The sequence below is a fragment of the Lepisosteus platostomus genome, chromosome 2, assembly GCF_059453375.1.
Source record: "Lepisosteus platostomus isolate fLepPlt1 chromosome 2, fLepPlt1.hap1, whole genome shotgun sequence".
Classification (NCBI taxonomy): domain Eukaryota; kingdom Metazoa; phylum Chordata; class Actinopteri; order Semionotiformes; family Lepisosteidae; genus Lepisosteus; species Lepisosteus platostomus.
The window spans coordinates 20,373,040-20,393,645 of NC_142612.1; the positions used below are offsets into that span (position 1 = coordinate 20,373,040).

Genomic DNA, 20,606 nt, shown 5'->3' on the forward strand with positions numbered 1-20,606 from the left:
ATTTACTTACAATTTTTTCTGTTCTTATGTCCCAGGTTATAACTGCTGAGCTGAAGAGCACTTCAGCTGAGTTGAAAACTTTACTGCTCCATTTTCTATTAGTAACATTCTATATTTGATGTAATCTAATATTTTTGTAGGATTATTATATACTTCTTAAAATGGAAAAAAAAATCACCATTCTTATAAAAAGCATAAAAACAATGTGTAGAATACCTATGAAATGCAAACATGTCAACAGTGTTGACAGAATAACTCTTAAAGTTCTATTTAATTTTAAATGAATACTAGTGTAATGACCACAGTAACTCAGATTGTATGTTTCTGTCACAACTGGCCAAAAATATGTTATAGGGTTATGCTGAGTGTGATTATTCTGTAATTCACACAGCAAATAACTTTTACGTGACACACTTCCTAATGGATCTGCAGTTCTTATATTACTTCTAATGCCATTTTTCAAGAAATGCAGTGATATCTTCCAAACAGAGAAAAACACTGGTTTTAGTGTCTCATGCGATTTTTCCACCAAATACTGAAAATGATCTCTGGTATTGCCTTAACTGATCAGTAGATCTTACAGTAGATCATCTTTAGAAATAACAGAAATTTAAATCCACTTGGTCATACAGCTAAAAAAAGATCAATGTGTATAGCATTAATGCTTTTATAATCTTACGGAAAAAAAAAACCCTGTGGATCCAAAGAAACAACTATCACAAAAACAATTTATCTTTGTTTTATAGATGGACTAATTCCTACATTCAAGAAATCCCCCCTTTTACACTTGTCGTATCAAAAATATAATTACAGCACTTGAGGAAATCTTCTGAAAATAAAGTACCACCTTCACTGCGAAAAAGGAAAGACTTGAGCATGTAAAGCATCCCTCAAAAGCCTAATTGACTTCGTGGGAAGTCTTATCAGAAAGAAAATAATTTCTACATCTGCCTTTGTCTTGCTCTCTCTTTCTCTCTCTCACCCTCTGGCTCTCCCATCATTAAAATGATTTTGTCATGTAATACTTTCATAACTAGCTCTGATATAAAGTAGTTCTGAAAACTGTTGGATAGGCTCACATAAAAGTAAAATAAAATGTATTCAGTGTAGAAACCTCATTTCATAAAGGCTGCATTCCTCCCCACTGTGGGAAGTAAGAACACTGATAGCAATCCCTGTTAACAGAAACTGGTCTGGTGGCACACTGCACTTAAGCACTCTATTTCAGTGCATCAACACTCTCTTCTCAAGAAATGAGTTAGACAAGGGGTGAGCTCATGATGAGTGCCTGAGCTGCACAGGCTTGGAGTTCATATTACTAGACAATGGAGATGGTGGTTACCCCCTGAGGGTCAGGGAAACCAGGGGATTGGTAAATCAAGAGCCAACGCTGTCACACTCAGTGGCTGAAAGCAATGTTGCTACCACAGAGGTTTATACATGTTTCTGCTACACAGTTATTTTTGGACTACTACTATATCAATTAACAACAAATAACCTAAATATAAGCATCTTTAATCATGCTATTTTCTTTTTTCACTCTATCACCTGTTCACCTGTATCATATTTCAAAATAGTCCCTTTCAGTTTCATCTTAACAAAATTAATTGCTATGTAACAGCACCATTGGTCACATATTTCCATTACTTAGTGCTTCTTACAGTTCTAATTTGTAACATTCACACAAACATTAAAATGTAGTTTCTTATTAATTGAATTAATACATTCTTTTCAGTTTAATGAATACAAAATGTTTGCTCATATGACTCACTGACATGAAAGAAATCTGGGCATGTTCACTTGTTTACGGCTTGTAATTTAAGCAGAAAATTGCTTAATATAATTTTAATTTTGTAGTCTGGTTAGTTGTGCTTGAAACAACCAGTGTGACCCAAAAGGTAAAACAAGATTATAATTCTATAAAATTACCACAGAATATTTAGGACTATGGAGATGTTAAGATTATTTAGCTAGCAGCTGTTAATTTGAGTGATTTTATAACACCCAGCATTACAAAATGATAAATTATATTAATAAATAAAAAGTAAACATAGAGAACACTAAAATCTGCCCCTTCTAATGCTACCATCTACATATCTTACCATAAGCAACTTAGAAAAATAACTGTCATGTTGCCCAATGATTTTATGAGAGGTTCAGTGTGTAATGTGATCCTTACCAGCAATAAGCTGCCTAGTAGTTGGGTGTCTGGAAAAGTTAAAAGAATTACATATTTTTTGCAAGGTTGGAAGTTCAATTCCATTATACTTCCAAAATACAAAATAAACACTCTTCAACAAACTGTGTTAGTAAGCACTTTGGTAATGCTAAAGTAACTTTGTTTTCTGCTGTGTGATCTAAAGAACTTTCTATTAAAGTCTTCTCTGAAAGTTTATTGGAAAACATATTAATCACTGATATCTAAGTGTGATTGATGGTAGCCAGGTACATCCTGCTTGAACAAGTTGTAAATCTGGAGAGCAATCACCTAATGTAACACCATGAAAGGCTATGCTTTGCACCCTAATATTTCAAAAACTGTACCTGAGTCAAAGGACTACTCATCTTCCTAACATCTTTAATATGCAAAAATGTCATGCATATTAATTACATCTAATACAGGATTCTGAATTATGTTTTTAACACAAGAGTGTAAAAAAGTAAAATGTAGAGCCCCAGAGAATGATTATTAAGAGACACTGACAGATATAATAAAACTATTACCCATGACAAGTTCAGACTCAGAGTAACTGCCTATATTACACCTTTATTGACTAATCAAAACATTTTCTGTTCTTAAATAAAATTAGTTCATGTCAACATTGGAAATTGAACTCCTATAACCTTTCCATTAAGCAAAAGTAAATGTGACAAAGCCAAAAAGGAAAACAAGAAATTGGACTGGACAGAAAAATAATATATAAAAAAACAGATGGTCCAACTGTTATGAAGATAAATATAAGGCCTGGCATGAACTGTGAAGCAATTTGCTATATTCACATTGAGGACTCTGACTGGCAAATGGAAACATAGTGGACTTGAAGCAATGCTCAGGAAGCCAGCAGCATGATTAGTCAATAAGCTGTAGCCAAAAGAGGCAGAAGCAGGAGTCAGCCTGGAAGTGCCCCCTCAGAGTAGTTTACTTTGCCTTGTGAGACTTGAACAGAAATCCCTTAATGCACTGTGCCCTTCATTTATTTTTGCTGCTGGACATCTGAGAGCAGTTAACTATGAGACAGTTTTGTGGTTGTTTTCCCAGTGATGGATCACATAAGACCCACAGGATTTTTCCCTGTATCCCCCACACCCTATAAAAACAGAAATAAAATAATACTAAGACAGAATCAATGTCTTTCATCCCAGACTCTGCACTGAGTGATGTGTGAAAGAAGAAATTATTATTTTTTTATCTTTTACCAAATGTTTCATATCGAAGGAAAAGATGATGGTTACCCTACAATTTGTCTTTTAAAGTGTATAACATGATCTAATAACTAAGGTAATAAAAACAAATTAAACTTAATCAGGGCTTTTAAAGGTTACTCTTGGATTATTTATCTGTAACCCCAAACCATTAAATATTTGTCACAATCAGAAAAATATCAGAAAACACTCTGCATGTCGTCAGTTCCTTAATTCTCTTTGTGAAACTTTGGTATAGGTGTAATATAACTGTTTCTGTAGCAGTTTAGTTTTATACTTTCTAAGTATAGTACAAGGCATTAAGTTTTGCTGAGTTACAGAAGTTACAGTTCTATAACTTCCCAGAGGAAGTTATAAGAGACAGAAATGTCAATTTGCTTGATAAACCGCTGTTAATCATCTGCAGTATGTAATTCATAGTCTATACCACATGTATGGCACTTGAAAACTAAATTATTTCTCAGATGATGAAAATACAGACAGGAACTTTTTTCAGTCTTAAATTATGTGAACGTACGCAGTACATTCAGAAGATGTTCAAAATAAACAAATGAAAGCAAACGTCTTATTATTATTTGTTAGAACAAGAAGCAGCTTCAGAAAAACAAAGCGCATGCTGACGAAGATTCAGCTGGAAAAGTAGCACAGGTAAAACTGCAATGCATGATGAAAAAAAGTTTGCATAGATTTTTTTACCATGGTTACAAGACTTCAAAACAGGCTTCTGTGAACCTGGGCTGAGACTTTGGCGGACATCTGCAAAAGTTATGGAATAAAACTCTTAATATAAACAATGTCAAAACACAGAAAGGGTTTTAACCTTATCGATAGCCAGGCAGTCTATCAGAAAGAGCAAGCAAGCCCCAATGTAAAGAGAAGTCTAGGTAGTGATAACTAGGCAGAGATAATGTAGAGTTTTCAATATGTGGTTATTTGACACTAACTTTCCTTGTAAGGAAATTTAATATGAACTTAATATGACAACAACAAAGAAATACAACTTTCAGATAAAGAAGGGTGCAATCTGTTGACAGTAGTAGTATTCTCTAGCTAAAACTTCTAATCCTATGTGCTTTCATGTGCAATTCCATTCTCGAGAGTCATAGTACTCACCACAAATTTAAAATTCTATAATGGTATAAGTAGACATTTCTAGACCTTTGGAACTCTGGAACTTTGTTATGGGCTGCCAGACAACCAATGACATTGCAGCATGTCAATATAATACTGTATTAGATACCATTTAATTTTTACACAAAAGTTATTTATAATGCATCATTTGTATTATATAGCCATTTATTCTTTTGATTCCATAATTAATTTTCAATACTTTAAGTGGGAATTTGTGGGAGGAATAAAAGGCTTTAATTCTTTAAGGACATCATGACTTTCAGCTTCCCATATAATTACATTAATACAAAACCCACAGAGATAAGCTGCATATGCTTCTGTGGAGCAGTCTTGTCATTATAATCAGGCAATGCTGACTTCAGTACATTGATTCACAAACTGGTACTGACATCAGCCAACTGGAATAAGCGTCTTTCTGACATTTGTCATAGTAAAGAAAAGATTAAGCATGCCCCCTGGCACAGCCAGCTTTTCTCCCCTAAAGCACTTCAGTCATTACGTAACATGCATTATTTTGACATAAAAAGGTACAAACTCTGTTTCCTGGCTCCCAAAGAGTGTAATATAAAATAAGTAGGATATTCACCTTTTGGCCTGGGCACTCGCTTCCTCCGGTCTCTGAATGCAGCACCTGACTGCAGGGCCTCAAGCAAACTATCCATCACTCCCGTCTCATCACTCTCTGTGGAAGAAAAAAAAAGATTGGGGGAATTCTATCAGCCCTGAGGGTTGCCATAGCAATGTCAAAGAATACAGGCATAAAAGAAGGCCACTATGTCATGACAAAAAACAGCAATTTTAAAACTAGACAAGCTTTTAACTTGCTCATAAATCAGCTTTACCTTTTACTGAAATAAGTCCTATTTTGTGGTTTCGCTGCTGTACGATAAAATGGACGAAAGTTCAACTGATTTACTTCAGGGCATTGCGTTTTATAGTAAAAATGAACAACATCTCTGTCCAAAATATGCTAACAATCAAAACAGAATTAATGTATTGGAATGCTTAAAAGGTTTGTCAAGTTATTTTAAATAAGCTCTCCTGTTTGAGTGGTCATTTCAGCTATTTTTAACACTGAACTGAAAACAGAGCTTCAAAAAACTAACTGCATCACTATTGCGGACAGAGACTTTTCTAGTATGACTTGAAACTGACTCTATGCAACCTGAATGCAAATCAAGTGTTTATTGCTACAGACAAGGGCCCATTCATTGGCATGAAAGAGACAACAATGTTAACCTTTGCATTGATTGAAGGAGGCATGCTGTTCTCTTACACGAAAGTGATGAAACTACACCTAGACATTTAAAGATATACTGCACATAATATTCACAGCCTCAGAAAATACATTCAAATATTGGTAAATATTTAGCATGAGAAAAACAGCATTCTCTCGTTGATATCTGATATAAAAATAATACTAATACTACATTTGGTAGTCTATGCGTATATAATATCTAAAATATGCCACATTAATCATCTTTGAATTGGCAATTTGTTTTTAAAATAGTGCTAAAAATCTCTTTTATTGCTGTAGTAAAATAACATTGTAATACAATACAGATATGATCAAATAAGGAGAATGTGGTAAAGATATGGTCTTGACATTATTTCACAAAGCTTGATCTTGAATTTCTAAGAAGTACCACATTGCAACAGGACTGTTTAAAATACCTAGGGTTGAGTAAAAACATGAATATTGGCAAAAAAAATAAAGTGTACAACAATGTTTTCGTTTTCTCAAGTGTTTCATTTTAAATAATAAAATTTAGGACATATACATGCACAAAGTCAGAATTACACCTGTAAATCTTGGCTGTGCAATCAGCTACTTGTTCTTTCACACAGAGAATGAGGGCAGAGGACAAGTGGCTTCAGGGAAGGAGACAAAACACAGTGATCATGTATTCATAATTACCCATCACAAGATATTCTGTGGTGAAAATCAAGAAAAGTTAATGTCTCTCATATGGAGTGCAGACCACAATTTATAGCTACAGTACAGAAAAAATAGTATTTATGCCAATAATAGTAGTAGAGACAGACATAGGAAAAGAAGTAATCTGAGAAAGTAGTTTCATTTTGTATATACAGTAAGCCAATAGTTTTCCATCTACTGTACTTTCCATAAGTTATATTTTAGAAAAAAAAGCTCCATCATTTTGACAACTGGCCTATACATTATGCAGCCTATGGATATTTGTTCATTTTCAATATAAAGATAAGCCTCTAACCCTCAAGAAATCTAAAAATATAATTTATCCAGACACAGAAAATATTTAATGAATTTATAATTTAGGTCAAAGAGTAGAATTAAAGAAAATAGTAATATATATATATATATCTTTTATAATGACATTCTTTTTTTTCCCTGACAGAATAAAATAGTCTCATTTAAAAATATAAACCTTGACACTAATTGTAAGCGTATACCTGGAAAGAATTCTAGGGCAACATAGTAGTCTGTAAAGTGAAGAAGTGCAAAGTGACTGCAATATATCGACTGCCTGAACTTTGCTTGTCTAATAACTTTATCTGTTTCAGGTTTCGGTGCCACAAATGGAACATATGTAAAACCTAATTATAAAAATTAATACTTATGACTATATGATTATACTGCAGTTCCATGATGGTGTGTGGGGTAGGTCTTTGATCCTGGGTTCAATTCTGGGCTGGAGCACCTTATACAGTATGTGGAGTTTATATGGGTAGTTTCTTAGGGCTGCGGTGTCCTCCCACTTCCCCAAAATTAATACACTAGGTTTCATTGGCCAGTATAAATCAATTCTATGTCCGTAATCTATCAATTAATTAGCATACAATCCTCATTTACTCTGGGTCTCGCCTTCTTCCATGTGTCCCAAATTACAGCAGATAGTCTTATAGTCAGAGTGACCATTTCACTTACAGGCCAATGGCTATTCCTGATGTTATCTCCGCCTTTCAGCTTTTCCTATGATGTCAGGAAAAACGGCAGGTGTCTATTTAAAATTCACCTAAGTCAGATCAGGAGTAACGACCCCAGGCCACAGTCAGATTTGTACAAAAGCAACAAAATAATATTTTTGCTGCAGAGACTAAAATCCAAAGAAACCACATAAAGCATGGCAGAAAATCTTTGAAATCAATGTAATTCAACTACTGCTGTTTTTAAAAAAAGCACAATTGATTATGTATAGAGACCTATCTGCAAACTTTTTTGTAAATGAAAAAAAGACACAAAAGATCAGCGAATTCAGCCACCTGTTTTATACTGATTTTCAACAGCTTTCCTGAACAGAGTACCACACAATTAAAGATGCATTAATAACTAGGGACTCAGAATTCTAGTGTGTACATGTTAATGAGCTCCAGTATTAATGGACTGCAGTGTTGAGTGAGCTTTTGTCAAGGAAAATGAAAAGCTGTCCATTCACTAGACCTAGAAATGAAAACTAAAGGTCACTATATTACAATATTTATAGCATAGCCTAGCTCTATGTTGCCCCTTCATGTCGCTGTACTTAAAAGATTATGGGGACATTGAGCATGCGATCAGTCATTGCTTCAGAGTTTTCTAAACCTAACATTTCCAGTACTAGGATTTCAAAAAGAAGAAACATATCACAAAAAAGAATTAAAGAAAACCTGTGAGTGGTAAGAACATTGCTTAACTTTATAAGCAGCATCAAAGCACTAAAGAGAGCTATAAATATGTGCAACTTATAATGTGTAATGTGCATGTGATTCCCTTATTGTGCTGGGTACAATGCTGCAAAGCCGATTTGGAATTGCTTACACATCTGCAGCAGGAATTTGAAAAAAGTGGATGGTATAACTGTTGACAGGGTATTTTAAGATATTATTACTATTTGCTTTATGCTTAGTGTATGATATGAGACACTACTGGGGCAGAGGGTATAAGTGATATGTAATCAAGGACAGCAGGCTGCTGCTTCTCCTGCCATATAATCTGTAACTGGGCAGTGCTCAGGATGGCTGTGTAAAGACACTTCTAAATAGCTATATTATTCGGAAATCAGTTCAAGGACTGAATGTTAAATCCCAATCTAGGAAGCAAGCACACTCAAATGCAAAGTTTTTTGCAAAGCAATCTAGTTTATCTAAAATAAAAAAGACTGATTCCAAACAAAATGACCTCAATTCTCTAAAAGATGGGAATGGCACAGCACAGAGTGCTTTACAAATTGAAACCTGCCACACACAGTGGAGGAAGAAAGTCCAAATGATTGGGCTCAGAAGCTGCGTGATTAAAAATGTTTTTTTCAACAATTTGAAATATATACAAACAAGCAATATTCTATAGACTATTAAATGTCCTGTTATTATCATGTCAAAAACATGGAAATCCATATTGTCTATTCTTCACTGAGTTAAGAAAACCAGGTTGTACAATAAATGTTGCACCTGACTGGTACATCTTGTTTCATACCCAGTATTCAAAGCAATGCACAAAGAACATGCCAAAATGACTGAGTTCTCAATTGTATTACAATAAATTTGTCTGATGCTATCACAGTTACACAGTTCTTTACAGACTGATAAGATCAAAATAATTGATTGGAGTGCTTTCTACCAAGTACATGAGCAGCATTCCAAAGTAAGTCAGGCCCCACAGACTATGTGCATTTAAACTACTAGGCAAGAACTATATAGACCTAAAGCATGTTTTTGAAGGGATGTCATGGTTTGCTGAGAAAGTGGAAAAAAACGAAATTATCACTTCTGCCACTATAATCCCTTGATAGGTAACCTTTCATTTTATTTTATCTTTTCAGAGTCATGACTTTTGAAAAGATACAAGAAAAAAAAACTATTATATAATTCATTTTGTTCTGTATCACTTCCACAAATGTCAGGAGCCAATCCCCAAGGAAAGTTACAACTCAATTACTGAATATCTTATATTGCTGGTAATTTATTTCTCATACTGTACATTTGTTAAAATACAAAAATGTAATTAGTTTCCTTTATTTACTGCACACTTTTGGATTTCCTAAAGGGGCATTTCATTACTTTTCTACAAGATATGCATTGTCATCAAACCATTGTTATTGATAGGTACTATCCAATATTGCTGTCTGCACTTCTCCTGACTCACTATCTACTGCTGTGAAACAGTAGGAAGGAAAACATACAGTAGCCTTTCTTCCTTCATGTCTATGGGAAACCCTGGAAATCTGTCACTTCATGGAGATACTAAAATAATATTGGAATGTTGAGGCATTAATACTTGAATTTAAGACTTTGATCACCTACCCAGCATAATGTAATAGGCTCATAAGGTCACTACTTCTGAATTACAGATCCAGAATTTACAAAAAGTGCGCCCTAAATTTCTCAGTTTAATATTATGAGCTTTCTTGCTACTACACAACACTACTCATTTACACAAAGTAAATTATGAAGAATTGTAGGGGTTTCTACAAGGTACATGGGTATTGGGATTTCTAGGAGTACAGTACAGCTAAACAGGTTATCACATTAATTCATCATGGATGATTGTCTACACTCTGACGCCCAAAGAAACACGGACCATCCATCAGTTAGAACTCATACGTGGGAGGAGGACACCCCCCCCCCCCCCCTCCAGCCTTTAATTGACAACAGGTCAGAATGAGTAAGCAATTATCAGAATGGGTAGAGGAAAGAAAAAAAAAGAACAAAAAAGGAAGCTGCATTTTGTTCCCAGTTCAAATTTACAGACTGTTCATCGCAAAAAGATGTGGCTTTGATGAATATGAACAAATGCAAAAAAGGTTACTACTTTCTTGGAAATTACTTCTGAAGAGAACATGTTGTCAAATTTTACACAGCACCAATAAGTGTGTAAGAAAACCAGGAGAAAGCTTAGATAAGTTTTCAAAGATATATTAAAAATAATAACATGAATGTGACAGACTTCCAAGGTAGTATTGTAGAATGCTGAAAAACTGGAATATGATTAGAACTAATTGCTGTGAAATAGATTTGAAATAGTAAAGAACCAGGACTTCTAAGAAGTGACAAGAAGGAAGCACAGGGTATAATCTTCCTTTGAAGATAACACCAGTGAATGGGGCTTTGATGTTTGCAGCTTTACTGGTTCGATTTATGCTTTTCCTAATATCTGAAGTACCTGTGACTGGAGTTTTCACTAAAGAGATGTACACAGAATATTTTGCTTTTTAAATGAAGAGCGTGTGCTTACACATACAATATCTAAAAACATATAAAAACTGAAAAAATATGAAAATGCTCTGTATTCTCTACCTCATTAATATTCTCTCAACGCAGTGGGCAGTGATTAGGAAGACTGAGGGAAAAAAAAAGGTAGGGTGCATCTAATGGAAGCACACAAATCTTAATACAAATGGTATTCACTAAAAGTAAGGACTTTAATAAAATATAAAAGCACTCAAAACCTCTGATTAAACTTGTAATTCACTGCAAAATAAAATATAATTTCTCATTCAGGTTTGAAATTATTCGGAATAATATTAAGAATATTAACTTCAGCTATGTCCTTCAGAAGCCACTAGGTTTAAGAAGACCAGGCTTGACTATATTTTTAAATATTCAAAAAGAAACAGCACCTTTTGATCACAGTATGGTAATTTCCTTCAGGCCTTGTGTGCACTCTGCTGGATCTTGAGTAAACACAAACCAGCATATTTCTTTATTCAAACAGAATGCACTCCTTCCAAATTCCAAATAAATAAAAGTACATGAGTGTAGTGGATGTATGGTCTGTGCTTGACATGTTTTACAGTTGGCTTTAACACTAGGTAAGGAGTTTTGATTACTTTCTTGTAAGGGCTAACTAAACTGGCAAGTAGTTGCTTTGGGTAATTGATGGTCATTGTATTCAGTGCAGTTTTACATCCGAAGAAGGCCACACAGCCGAAATGTAGTGTTCTTTTTCTTCTCTTTTCAGCATGGAATAAGCCTATTACTTGTTCCTTTGCTTTATTTGAGAGCATACTGTGAGCAAGCATATTGTAGGTCTACAATGCACACATGCACCCCACCATTTAAATTTGTCACTAACTACCAACAGTAGATTATTAGTGTAGTGTAGATTATCGGTGCATAGCAAATCGTCATACAGGTGGGTCGTTGGCTGAAAATAAAACAATGAATGACAACTACTCTGTTGACTCATCTTAGCAATAAAATAATGAACACAGCCATTGTGATATTGAAATTCATCTGCCCATGGGTCCACTGTTGTGTGTACCATGGACAGGCTCAATAGTTTTGTAGATTTGTGGATATGGCAGGAATGTCAAACCATTAGAAATATCTACAGGCAAAACAGTGGAGATCATGCAAGGTAAAATGCCACAAGTTCAAATTGTGTTGCGATGGTGCATAATTGATATTATCTCATAATAATATATCTCATATAGTTGCTTCTCAACTGAGAAGCAAAATATAAAACATCATGGCCTCAGTGCAGATGGTACAGAATCATGCAATAAGTATATGTATAGGAAAGGATGAATTGAGACACAAAACATTGCACATAGCCCTTAAATGGACTCTGCAACGTTATTTTGATATTTTGGGGTTAGAAAGAATCAGCACTGATGAGCACACTTCAAACCCCAATTCATTACTAGTTATTACAGTGACTTGTGAGCAGGAAAGGGCGCATCATGTTGCAAATTATGGGAACTCTCACTCTCGCTCGTGGTAAGACCAGGGGCTTGTGACAACATGGTGACTTACAGTACTTTTACAAAGTTCATGATTTTGTGCTTAATTCAAAATTGTGTTACCGAGATTTGATGACTGGTCTGGGAAATTGGGACTGTAGTTCCCCTTTAACTGACTCAGTTCAGTTCAGATATCAGTTCTGATCACAGAAGACTTTTCTGTCTGTCTCGACTATAAAGACAGAAGGGTGAGGATCTGCAGCTGGAAAGACTTGTGTTCACTGGGATGGGATTTCTATGAAGGAAAAACAGGCCTGTATGTTTTATATATACAGGTACATGGATTGTACAGATACATTGTGAGACCTTCTGCAGGAGTCATAGGTCCTCAGTTCATTTTGACAGATGGGTACCCTCTCAACCTTTCATTACAGAGTAATTAACAAATACTAGAAAAGGAAACTGTCTATAACAGACTGATTTGCGAGGTCTACCTAAACCCGAATAAACATATCTTCATCCATCTTGCATTATCTTTTTCATCTATGTACAAACTCAAGATGAGATCCAAATTACTCTAGAAGAGCAAAGTAAATCCAATAGTTCTAAATTTGTTTAACAGCATGAAAAAACAGGATGTCACTGAACAAAGATCACCACAAAAAAACGATATTCATGCGACTCTTAAATCTGACTGCCCATTTTAAATTTCATAGACAATGATTATATGATCAAGACAATGATACCATTATCATAAATTATCTTAGATTTTCCTGTTGCACCTATCAACAATTTTATCAAGTGTGAAACCAAGAGATACCATAATAAAACATGTCCAATCATTTCTGATCTATATGGTCCATGTTTAATTCATTTAATAAATTACTTGAATCCTTATCAAATGTTGAGCAATACACCTCAGACCTTTCCTTTTCATGAAAAGCTCTCCTTCTCAACTTTACAGAATGTCAGAATGTATAAATGCAGTCTGTTCTATGTTGCACTAAAAGCTTTTTATACTTGTATATATCTTATTAAATAATCCTATGATGTGTCATTTGATGCTCAACAAACATCTTCTTCTGAGTCTACCATGGGAATTAATAAAATACTTTTAAACCTGAAGACAAACACTACAAAAAACAATTCCTCCATCTGAATTGCCATCACTACAGATTCTATGCAAATGCAGAACACTGTTTTTCTTTAATAGCAAATGTAATATAAAATTTAACAGTGAATCATATTTGTTATTTATTTCTGCATTACATGACCAGTACTAACACAACTGAATTATATGTTAGTGCACTTAAGATCAGACACTGAAAAGAATATGGGCAGAAGTGTTACCTCCTTGAAACCTGATCTCATGTCTTTGACTATATATATAAAAAAAGCTAAGAAACAATAAGAGATCATTCAGATCAACCTCAGTTATTTGGTAAAACCATATTCAGATATTTAGAATTCTGTGTTTATTTTGAGGGGTGGCAAGATGGCATTGTGGTTAGTACTGGTGCCTTGCAGTTCCAGGGGCCCAGGACTCTATTTGTGGAGTGCTATTTGCGTGGAGGTTAAATGTTCTCCCCATGATTTTGTGTATGACCCACAATAGACTGCCATCCTGTCCAGGGTGTATCCAGCTTTAAGCACAATGCATCCCGGATAGGCTCTGTGCCACCGTGTACCTGGATTGGATGTGATGTAATGATCACCATGTTACAAAAAAATACATTGCTGCTTTGGAATTAGTACTACAGGTTAAAAGGAATATCCTACACTGACAGGCTGATGGAACTTAACCTTTTTAGTCTTGAACAGAAAAGATTATGAGGTGACCTGACACGAGTATTCAGAATCCTCAAAGGCATTCAAAGTTAACTCAGCGGATTTCCTCAAAATGCACAGTGAAACACAAATCGGAGGGCACAAATAGAAATTGTTTCAAAGTTAATTTAAAACCAAGAGGTGGCACTTCTTACCCACAGTTGTAGGAGTACAGAAAATGCAACGTTGCCATGTTGTTGAAGCCTATATCCTGGCTTCTTTCAAGAAATTACTGGATACGATTCTTGAATCAATTAACTGCTACCAAACGGGCTAGATGGGCCAAATAGCCTTATCTTATTTGTAACCTTTTAATGTTCTTTTGTTTATTAGGGTTCCTAATATAGATCCCTGTGGTATACCACTAGAGCATTTATTAATGTCCTTATTTGTATAATTTATTTCCTCTCTTTTAAACTCTTAAGCACAAGGATTACGAGTATAGTCATAGAATGATTACTGCATTCAATTTGAGAATTAAACTTTTATGAGGAACTTTATCTCACATCTTCTGAAAATCTAAACATACATCATTTGCTATGGGCTTGTTCAAAGAAGATAAATTAAACAAGAGCTAGCATTTTTAAATCCTAGTTGACTTTCCCTTAAATTTTTATTGCAATACATATGATCCTCTAGTTTAGTTAAAATTATTGCTACCATAACCTTGCACGTAGTAGAAGAAAGACATACTGGTGCATAATTACTTGGGTTGGTTTTATCACCCTTTTTATGTAAGGGCATTACATTAGTAATTTTCCAGTCAGTGGGTATTACTCCTGTCTTAAGAGACTGCTCAAAGAGTTTTGTTACAGGCCAATAAATGACATTGGGTCCTGGAGATGCGTTTATCTTAAGTGGTTCTAGTATCTGAAACACTTCTGTTTCTTCCATGCTAATGTTATTTAGTAAGAAACATTGTCATTCCTCAGCCTGAGGCATGTTGTCATCTGAGATAAATATTTCTTTAATTCATCAGTCTTTTCACCTTGTCATCATCAAGAAAGTTTACCATCGTTATCACCGAGACACTTTACTTCATTATTTACTCTTCCTTTGCTGTATTAGTACTGAACAACAACAACAACAACAACAACAACAACAAAAAATTGCAATATTACTTTCTAACTCTCTCTCAGCCATTCCAAAATCTTTTCTATCCTGTGCTTTCAGTTAATTACTTTCCTTTTCACTTTAAAGTGGAAATGTAGATAATGTTCTTTTTAGCATGTTTTATATGGAATGATTGAATGCTCAAGGTTACAAACAAAGCAGCAAAGCAGGAAAAAAAGCAGTGCTCCACCCAGGATTTATAAACATGACCTTCAAGTTGCAAGTGCAGAGCCATAACCTTCAGCTCAGAATGCTATACTAAAATGTGCTTCAATAAAAATTCTCATGTTATATAAATCTGTATAAAAGTACTGTATGTTGCTTCGCATAAAAGAATAAATTAATAATGATCACAGATCATTGGCGATACTTCCTTTGGAGTTTGAGAACTGATTGGCTGATCTCCTGTTCAGCTAGACTTGTGTCTGCCTAAAGAAGAAAAGTACATTACGATATTATTGTAACCAGAGAATAAAATCTATGAATCTGTAATATAGTGAAGGATTCCTAGAAATGGATTTAATTCAGGAATATTTAGGGGTTATTCAGAAATAAATACACCCCTCAACCAATTGATTGTGATTAGTTTGCTTTCTACTATTTGTGCTTTGTTTCTGTCAGTTCTTCTACTTGAAAGTCACAGATCATCCCTTACAAACCTAAGCATGTCCTTACAAAAACTAAGCATGTTCTCTGAGTTTTCTGTGACATGACGTCATCACATTATATTTATTGTGTGCGCTATCTACATTAATTTCACAAGTGTTTTTCATTATTATTTTTCCAAGGACTCAAGCATGCACCCAGACTTGGTTGCTAATGTAGAGTTCACAAATTATGAATCAATAAATTATTAGTCATTATTAAAATTGTGTGCAAATGGTGCTACTAAATGTATTTAATTAAACAAATAAGATTTCTATAAGGAATTATTTTATATATTCTCTTGCTAATTGCAGTTGTTTCTAATTGTGTGGAAACATAGCTTTACTAGCAATAAACCATTCTAATTCTTGTTGGCACGGGGTATACATACAGCCTGCATCTACAAGTTCAATGTTAAAGGTAATCATAAAAAAAGTGTTTAATATTTTTAGAAGATACAAGCTTCCACCACAAATTTAATCTTTGGTTTTACTTTACAAATCTCCAAAGCTCAGTTCATTTAACAATTCACAAAGTCCCTTTTTTTTGAAGTATTGGAGTTCAGTTCCTGTGCTTTAAACACTATAGGAAAAAGGAAGGCTTTAACATTAATTTAGACTCCATAAACAACACGATTTTTTGGCCTTAAGAGAATCTCTTGATTGATTCAAGCATGTCTTTGAAAGGACATTGCACCATAGACCAGGCTATTGGCTAAGACCTGCCCATTTATAATTTATCTGTTTCAGACACTGCAATCTTTGTAAGTTTCAGATATGTGTTTCAAATATAATAGAAATGTACTGTGTGGTAGTACATTAATAAATAAAAATATAGTGGTCTAAGTGAGAGATTTGACTGATATTGAGGCATACAATTACATTGTTAATAATAAGAAATTACATGTTTTTTATACTTTTACACAACAACAGAAGACAAATGTGATTTTAAAATAAACAGCATCAATAGGAATAACAGTAACATGGCAGTTTTTGAGGAATATAATGCAAAATTTTAAAACATTTTGTTTCCTTAGCATCTATACTTTGCAACCAGACCTGGCCCTGGCATAGGCGATCTAGGCCACTGCTAGATGTTTTTACAAATTCACGTTTCCTGCAATATTACACATGCTGCTTGGGTCACCCGCCTAAAAATCGGCACTACCTGGCCAAACAAAAGCGTGAAAGCAAATGTGCAGTACAAAAGACTGTTCAGCACTTATACGTAACTGGCATTAAAACATATTGTTTTCTTGCAGTTTCTTCTGTATTTAAATGGAGGGTTTCTAGCCCTTCGGATTGCACTCACACTCCCAATGACGGCGGCAGGAGTGGAGAGGAGTCTTTCAGATCTCAAGTAGATTAAAACATACCTGAGGTCAACCTTGGTTCAGTGGACTGGCCATGAAAAGCAAGTGGACTGGCCATGACAATCATGCAATGGGACAACTACTATTGTATGAAGATGTGAGTGATGATTTTGTCTCCCGAAATCTAGGTGAATTGATTTCCTGAAAGTTTTTTATAAAACTCTCCTATTTGCTCAGCCTTTCTGATCTCACCTCCTTCGTTATTGAGTGTACTTTTTTCTTATTTAATTACATATTTATTTCTATAATTCCTTTCTACAAAGGATTTAAATTAATAATTTGTAACTTCTCCTATTTATAACTTTAAATATTAAAATACATGTTATCCTTGTAAAGTTTAGTTCAAGTAGGTAGCTGCGTCAGCACGCGTAGGCTGCAAAGGAACACGTAAAGGTTTATTTCTGAAAAGAGAAGAAAAGAGACACAATGTTTCAGCTATGGAGCCTTCTTCAGGTTCTTCTTCACACAATGTCTCTTTTCTGTTATTTTCAGCAAGGAACAAACCTTTACTTCTTCCTTATATAATGTATGCTTCTGTTCTTCTTTGTAACTTTTGTGTTATTCAAAGCTGGTTAATACGTTTTCTAGTTATTTAATTTTTTATTTAATTGTTCTAAATAGTTAAATATGGTTTGGTAGTGAGCTGATAATAGTAATGTATGTTCAAATCGGGATCCGGAGGAGCCCCATTACAAGATCTTCCCTAGGGCTCCCAAAAAGCTAGGGCTGCCCCTGTTTGCAACTATCATTCCAGTACTTGTTTGTCATTGATTTATTTAGTCACTATGTAATGTTTGATGCATTTGAACCTTACAGTGTGCTACTACTAGGGAAAACAAAAACTTTCAACCATTATACATTTTATACCATTATACCACCTAAAATGTTTTGAATATTTTCTAAGGCTTTAATTATCTATATCCTTAAGAAATCTAGTTCCCATCCATCTGAATGCTATGTGTTTTCTGAGGAGTTCCCCAGGCTTTAGGTAATACACATTTTTTAAAATAAACTTTTAAGCACTAGTTTGGGAAAATCAATTTTCTACTATTAGTAGATCAGGTGAATCAGAAGGTGGCAGTCTTTTGTCTAAACCTACATTCAACAGAACAATGTGTTGTGAGAGGTACCATAGCTTGAATGAGACATTTAACTAAGGTCATAACTACTTGGCTATCAAAATTCCCATGAAGGTTTCTAAACCCTGGTATCCTGGCGAAATTACTTTTTCACTTTATTTGATTGTTAAAGCAAATTCCCATTTCTTTAACTAATCTGCTGTATAGTGGATGTGGGGCTACAGTACCTTACATTATTGAGCTGACTGTTGCATTTCAGTTTATAAGTAAAGTGTTTTGGGATTCCTTGTGACTAAATATGCTATACAATTAAAAATAATTAATATATGACTTATTAATTATTAAATGAAATGACCAGCTGTAACCTGTTTTCATGACTATGAGTTAAATATATCAAACGTGTAAAGAACATAGGCGGTAATAACTGGATTGTTTCTAATTAAGTTTCAGAATAGTTTCTAGAAATATATCCCAAATGTAATACTGATTTTATTCTCACAGACCAGTATCTTTGAGTAGGCAGAGGAGGCAATCTATATTACAACTACTATTCTGGTTCCAAAAAGTTTTCATTTGCTGAATTTGCCACATACTTTTTTTTTAAACACACCCTGGCACCTGCAACTGTTACATTTAGCAATATACTACCGTTATACTAATCCCAAAACATTCTACTCATAAATTACAGTCTGCTATTATTATTACTTGTGATGTTTAACATTTTGAAGATGGTAGTTATTAATCCAAAGGCACCATGATTCATATTTAAGGGATATTAGTTTAATATAAGTAATTTGAGGAAATTACCTATAACAAAACGACTACCTAAATATTCTTTAAATATTTAAAAATTTTAAATATTTATAGGAAGTAGCTACCTTCTTTCCACCACTTTTTAATTAGCATATTTGATCAGAGATACGTTAGCTATGTCACCTAAGAAAAATAATCATCCATAGGAACTTCATGTCACCTTACTGAGATACTGTACCTCACAATATCACGTAAGTCACCGTAAAGAACATTAATCTCCACAAAATGGTGCAGATTAATTGAGATCTATATGATTAAAAGACTGTGGCTAATAAATTGCCTCAAACTGACTGGAGAGATTCACCACTGAAAGCATGCCTGTGTGACAGCAGTATAAAACTCACAAAAGGAAAATCCATTAACAAACTGCATGTAAGGGTGTAGTACCTGCATTGTTCTTTTTTAGAAATATCTGATCTTGATCAAAAGTAGCAGTGTACATGGACCTAGTGATTGCTAAGAACCCTCATTTTGCACAAATTGAGATATATGAACTGCAGACTTCAAATGAAATAAAAAATACGTGTTTCTGCATTCAGAAAAGAGAGAAGTCTCCCTAATCTCCTACCAGTATTCACTTCCAGCAAGCGCTTTTTCTTCTGCAGTCTTTCCCGCTTCTCTTGTTCAGCCTTTTCTTTGGCAATCTTGACACGCCTTTGCTTTTCCTCAGCTTCTCGCCTCTTCATGTTTTCCTTTAACGCTTGCTGTACAGAATCAAGAAAGTGAAGAATTGAGGGAAAGTTTACACAGCAGATGATTATTGATAACTAAAGGAAAAAGAGCCATTGTTGGGAGTCCATTAGCAGCCAATGACACCTGCTGGGTGACCCCAAAGTGTAGTCTTAAAAGGCCTTCTTTTAAGACTACACAGAAAAAAGAAGAGTTCTATTTAGTGTACTGAGATGCACACTTATAAGTGTTCTCTAAGCACTTGAACCCAAAACATGTTGAGATATTTTTGCCTCCCATTAGTAAGTGAAGGCTCTTCTTAAAACGTAAATCCTGTTTTGTGTGATAAGAGCTACTTTTATTTGTAAAAGCACTCTTTGATCATCAATAATATGATTTTTGAATATAATACTGGATGGAACAGTAAATCTTGATTAATACCAAATCTCACAATTGCACAACACATAAGATATTATTATTCTTAAACATAAACCCATGGAATGCTGATGTGTAATAGACACAGAACGTACTGTAGAAGTAATAATACAATTTGATCAATAAGCAATGTATTATGCACTCAGAATAAAAAAAAAATATTCTGGTGTTATCAAGTTACATCATGCTACTCCATCCTACAGAAAACAACAAAATGCATTTAAATTAAATAAAAAAAATATAAACCAGAAATACACTTGTTTGGAGGTTAACTTTGCAGTTCAAACTTGTAATGTTGTCAACTCTCTAGTGATGCATCTGGCATCACTTAGCTCATTTGTGAGAAAAATAGAGTATTTTACAACAAGCCTCTAGACAATTAGCAGCTTGCCTTGTAACAGTACAATTTGCATGTTCTTAATACTCTTTTATGAAGCTTGACATAGATGTAGTAATGGA

The 20,606-nt window shown here is 34.4% G+C and overlaps 1 protein-coding gene and 1 non-coding gene across 2 annotated transcripts in view; one reads left to right on the forward strand and one right to left on the reverse strand.

Moving 5' to 3' along the window:
- diaph3 (diaphanous-related formin 3) overlaps positions 1–20,606 on the reverse strand; it is a 459,783-nt gene that overhangs the window by 54,965 nt on the left and 384,212 nt on the right. Inside the window, exons 26-28 of the mRNA XM_088603117.1 lie at positions 19,612–19,747; positions 5,141–5,236; positions 4,120–4,179 (exon numbers count right to left, since the gene is read on the reverse strand). Of these exons, the coding sequence (XP_088459243.1) occupies positions 4,120–4,179; positions 5,141–5,236; positions 19,612–19,747 (292 nt within the window). The remainder of the gene's footprint in view (positions 1–4,119; positions 4,180–5,140; positions 5,237–19,611; positions 19,748–20,606) is intronic.
- On the forward strand, positions 13,247–13,324 carry LOC148676124 (small nucleolar RNA SNORD36). The gene has a single exon (XR_015931039.1). It is a non-coding gene; the product is annotated as a small nucleolar RNA SNORD36 (small nucleolar RNA).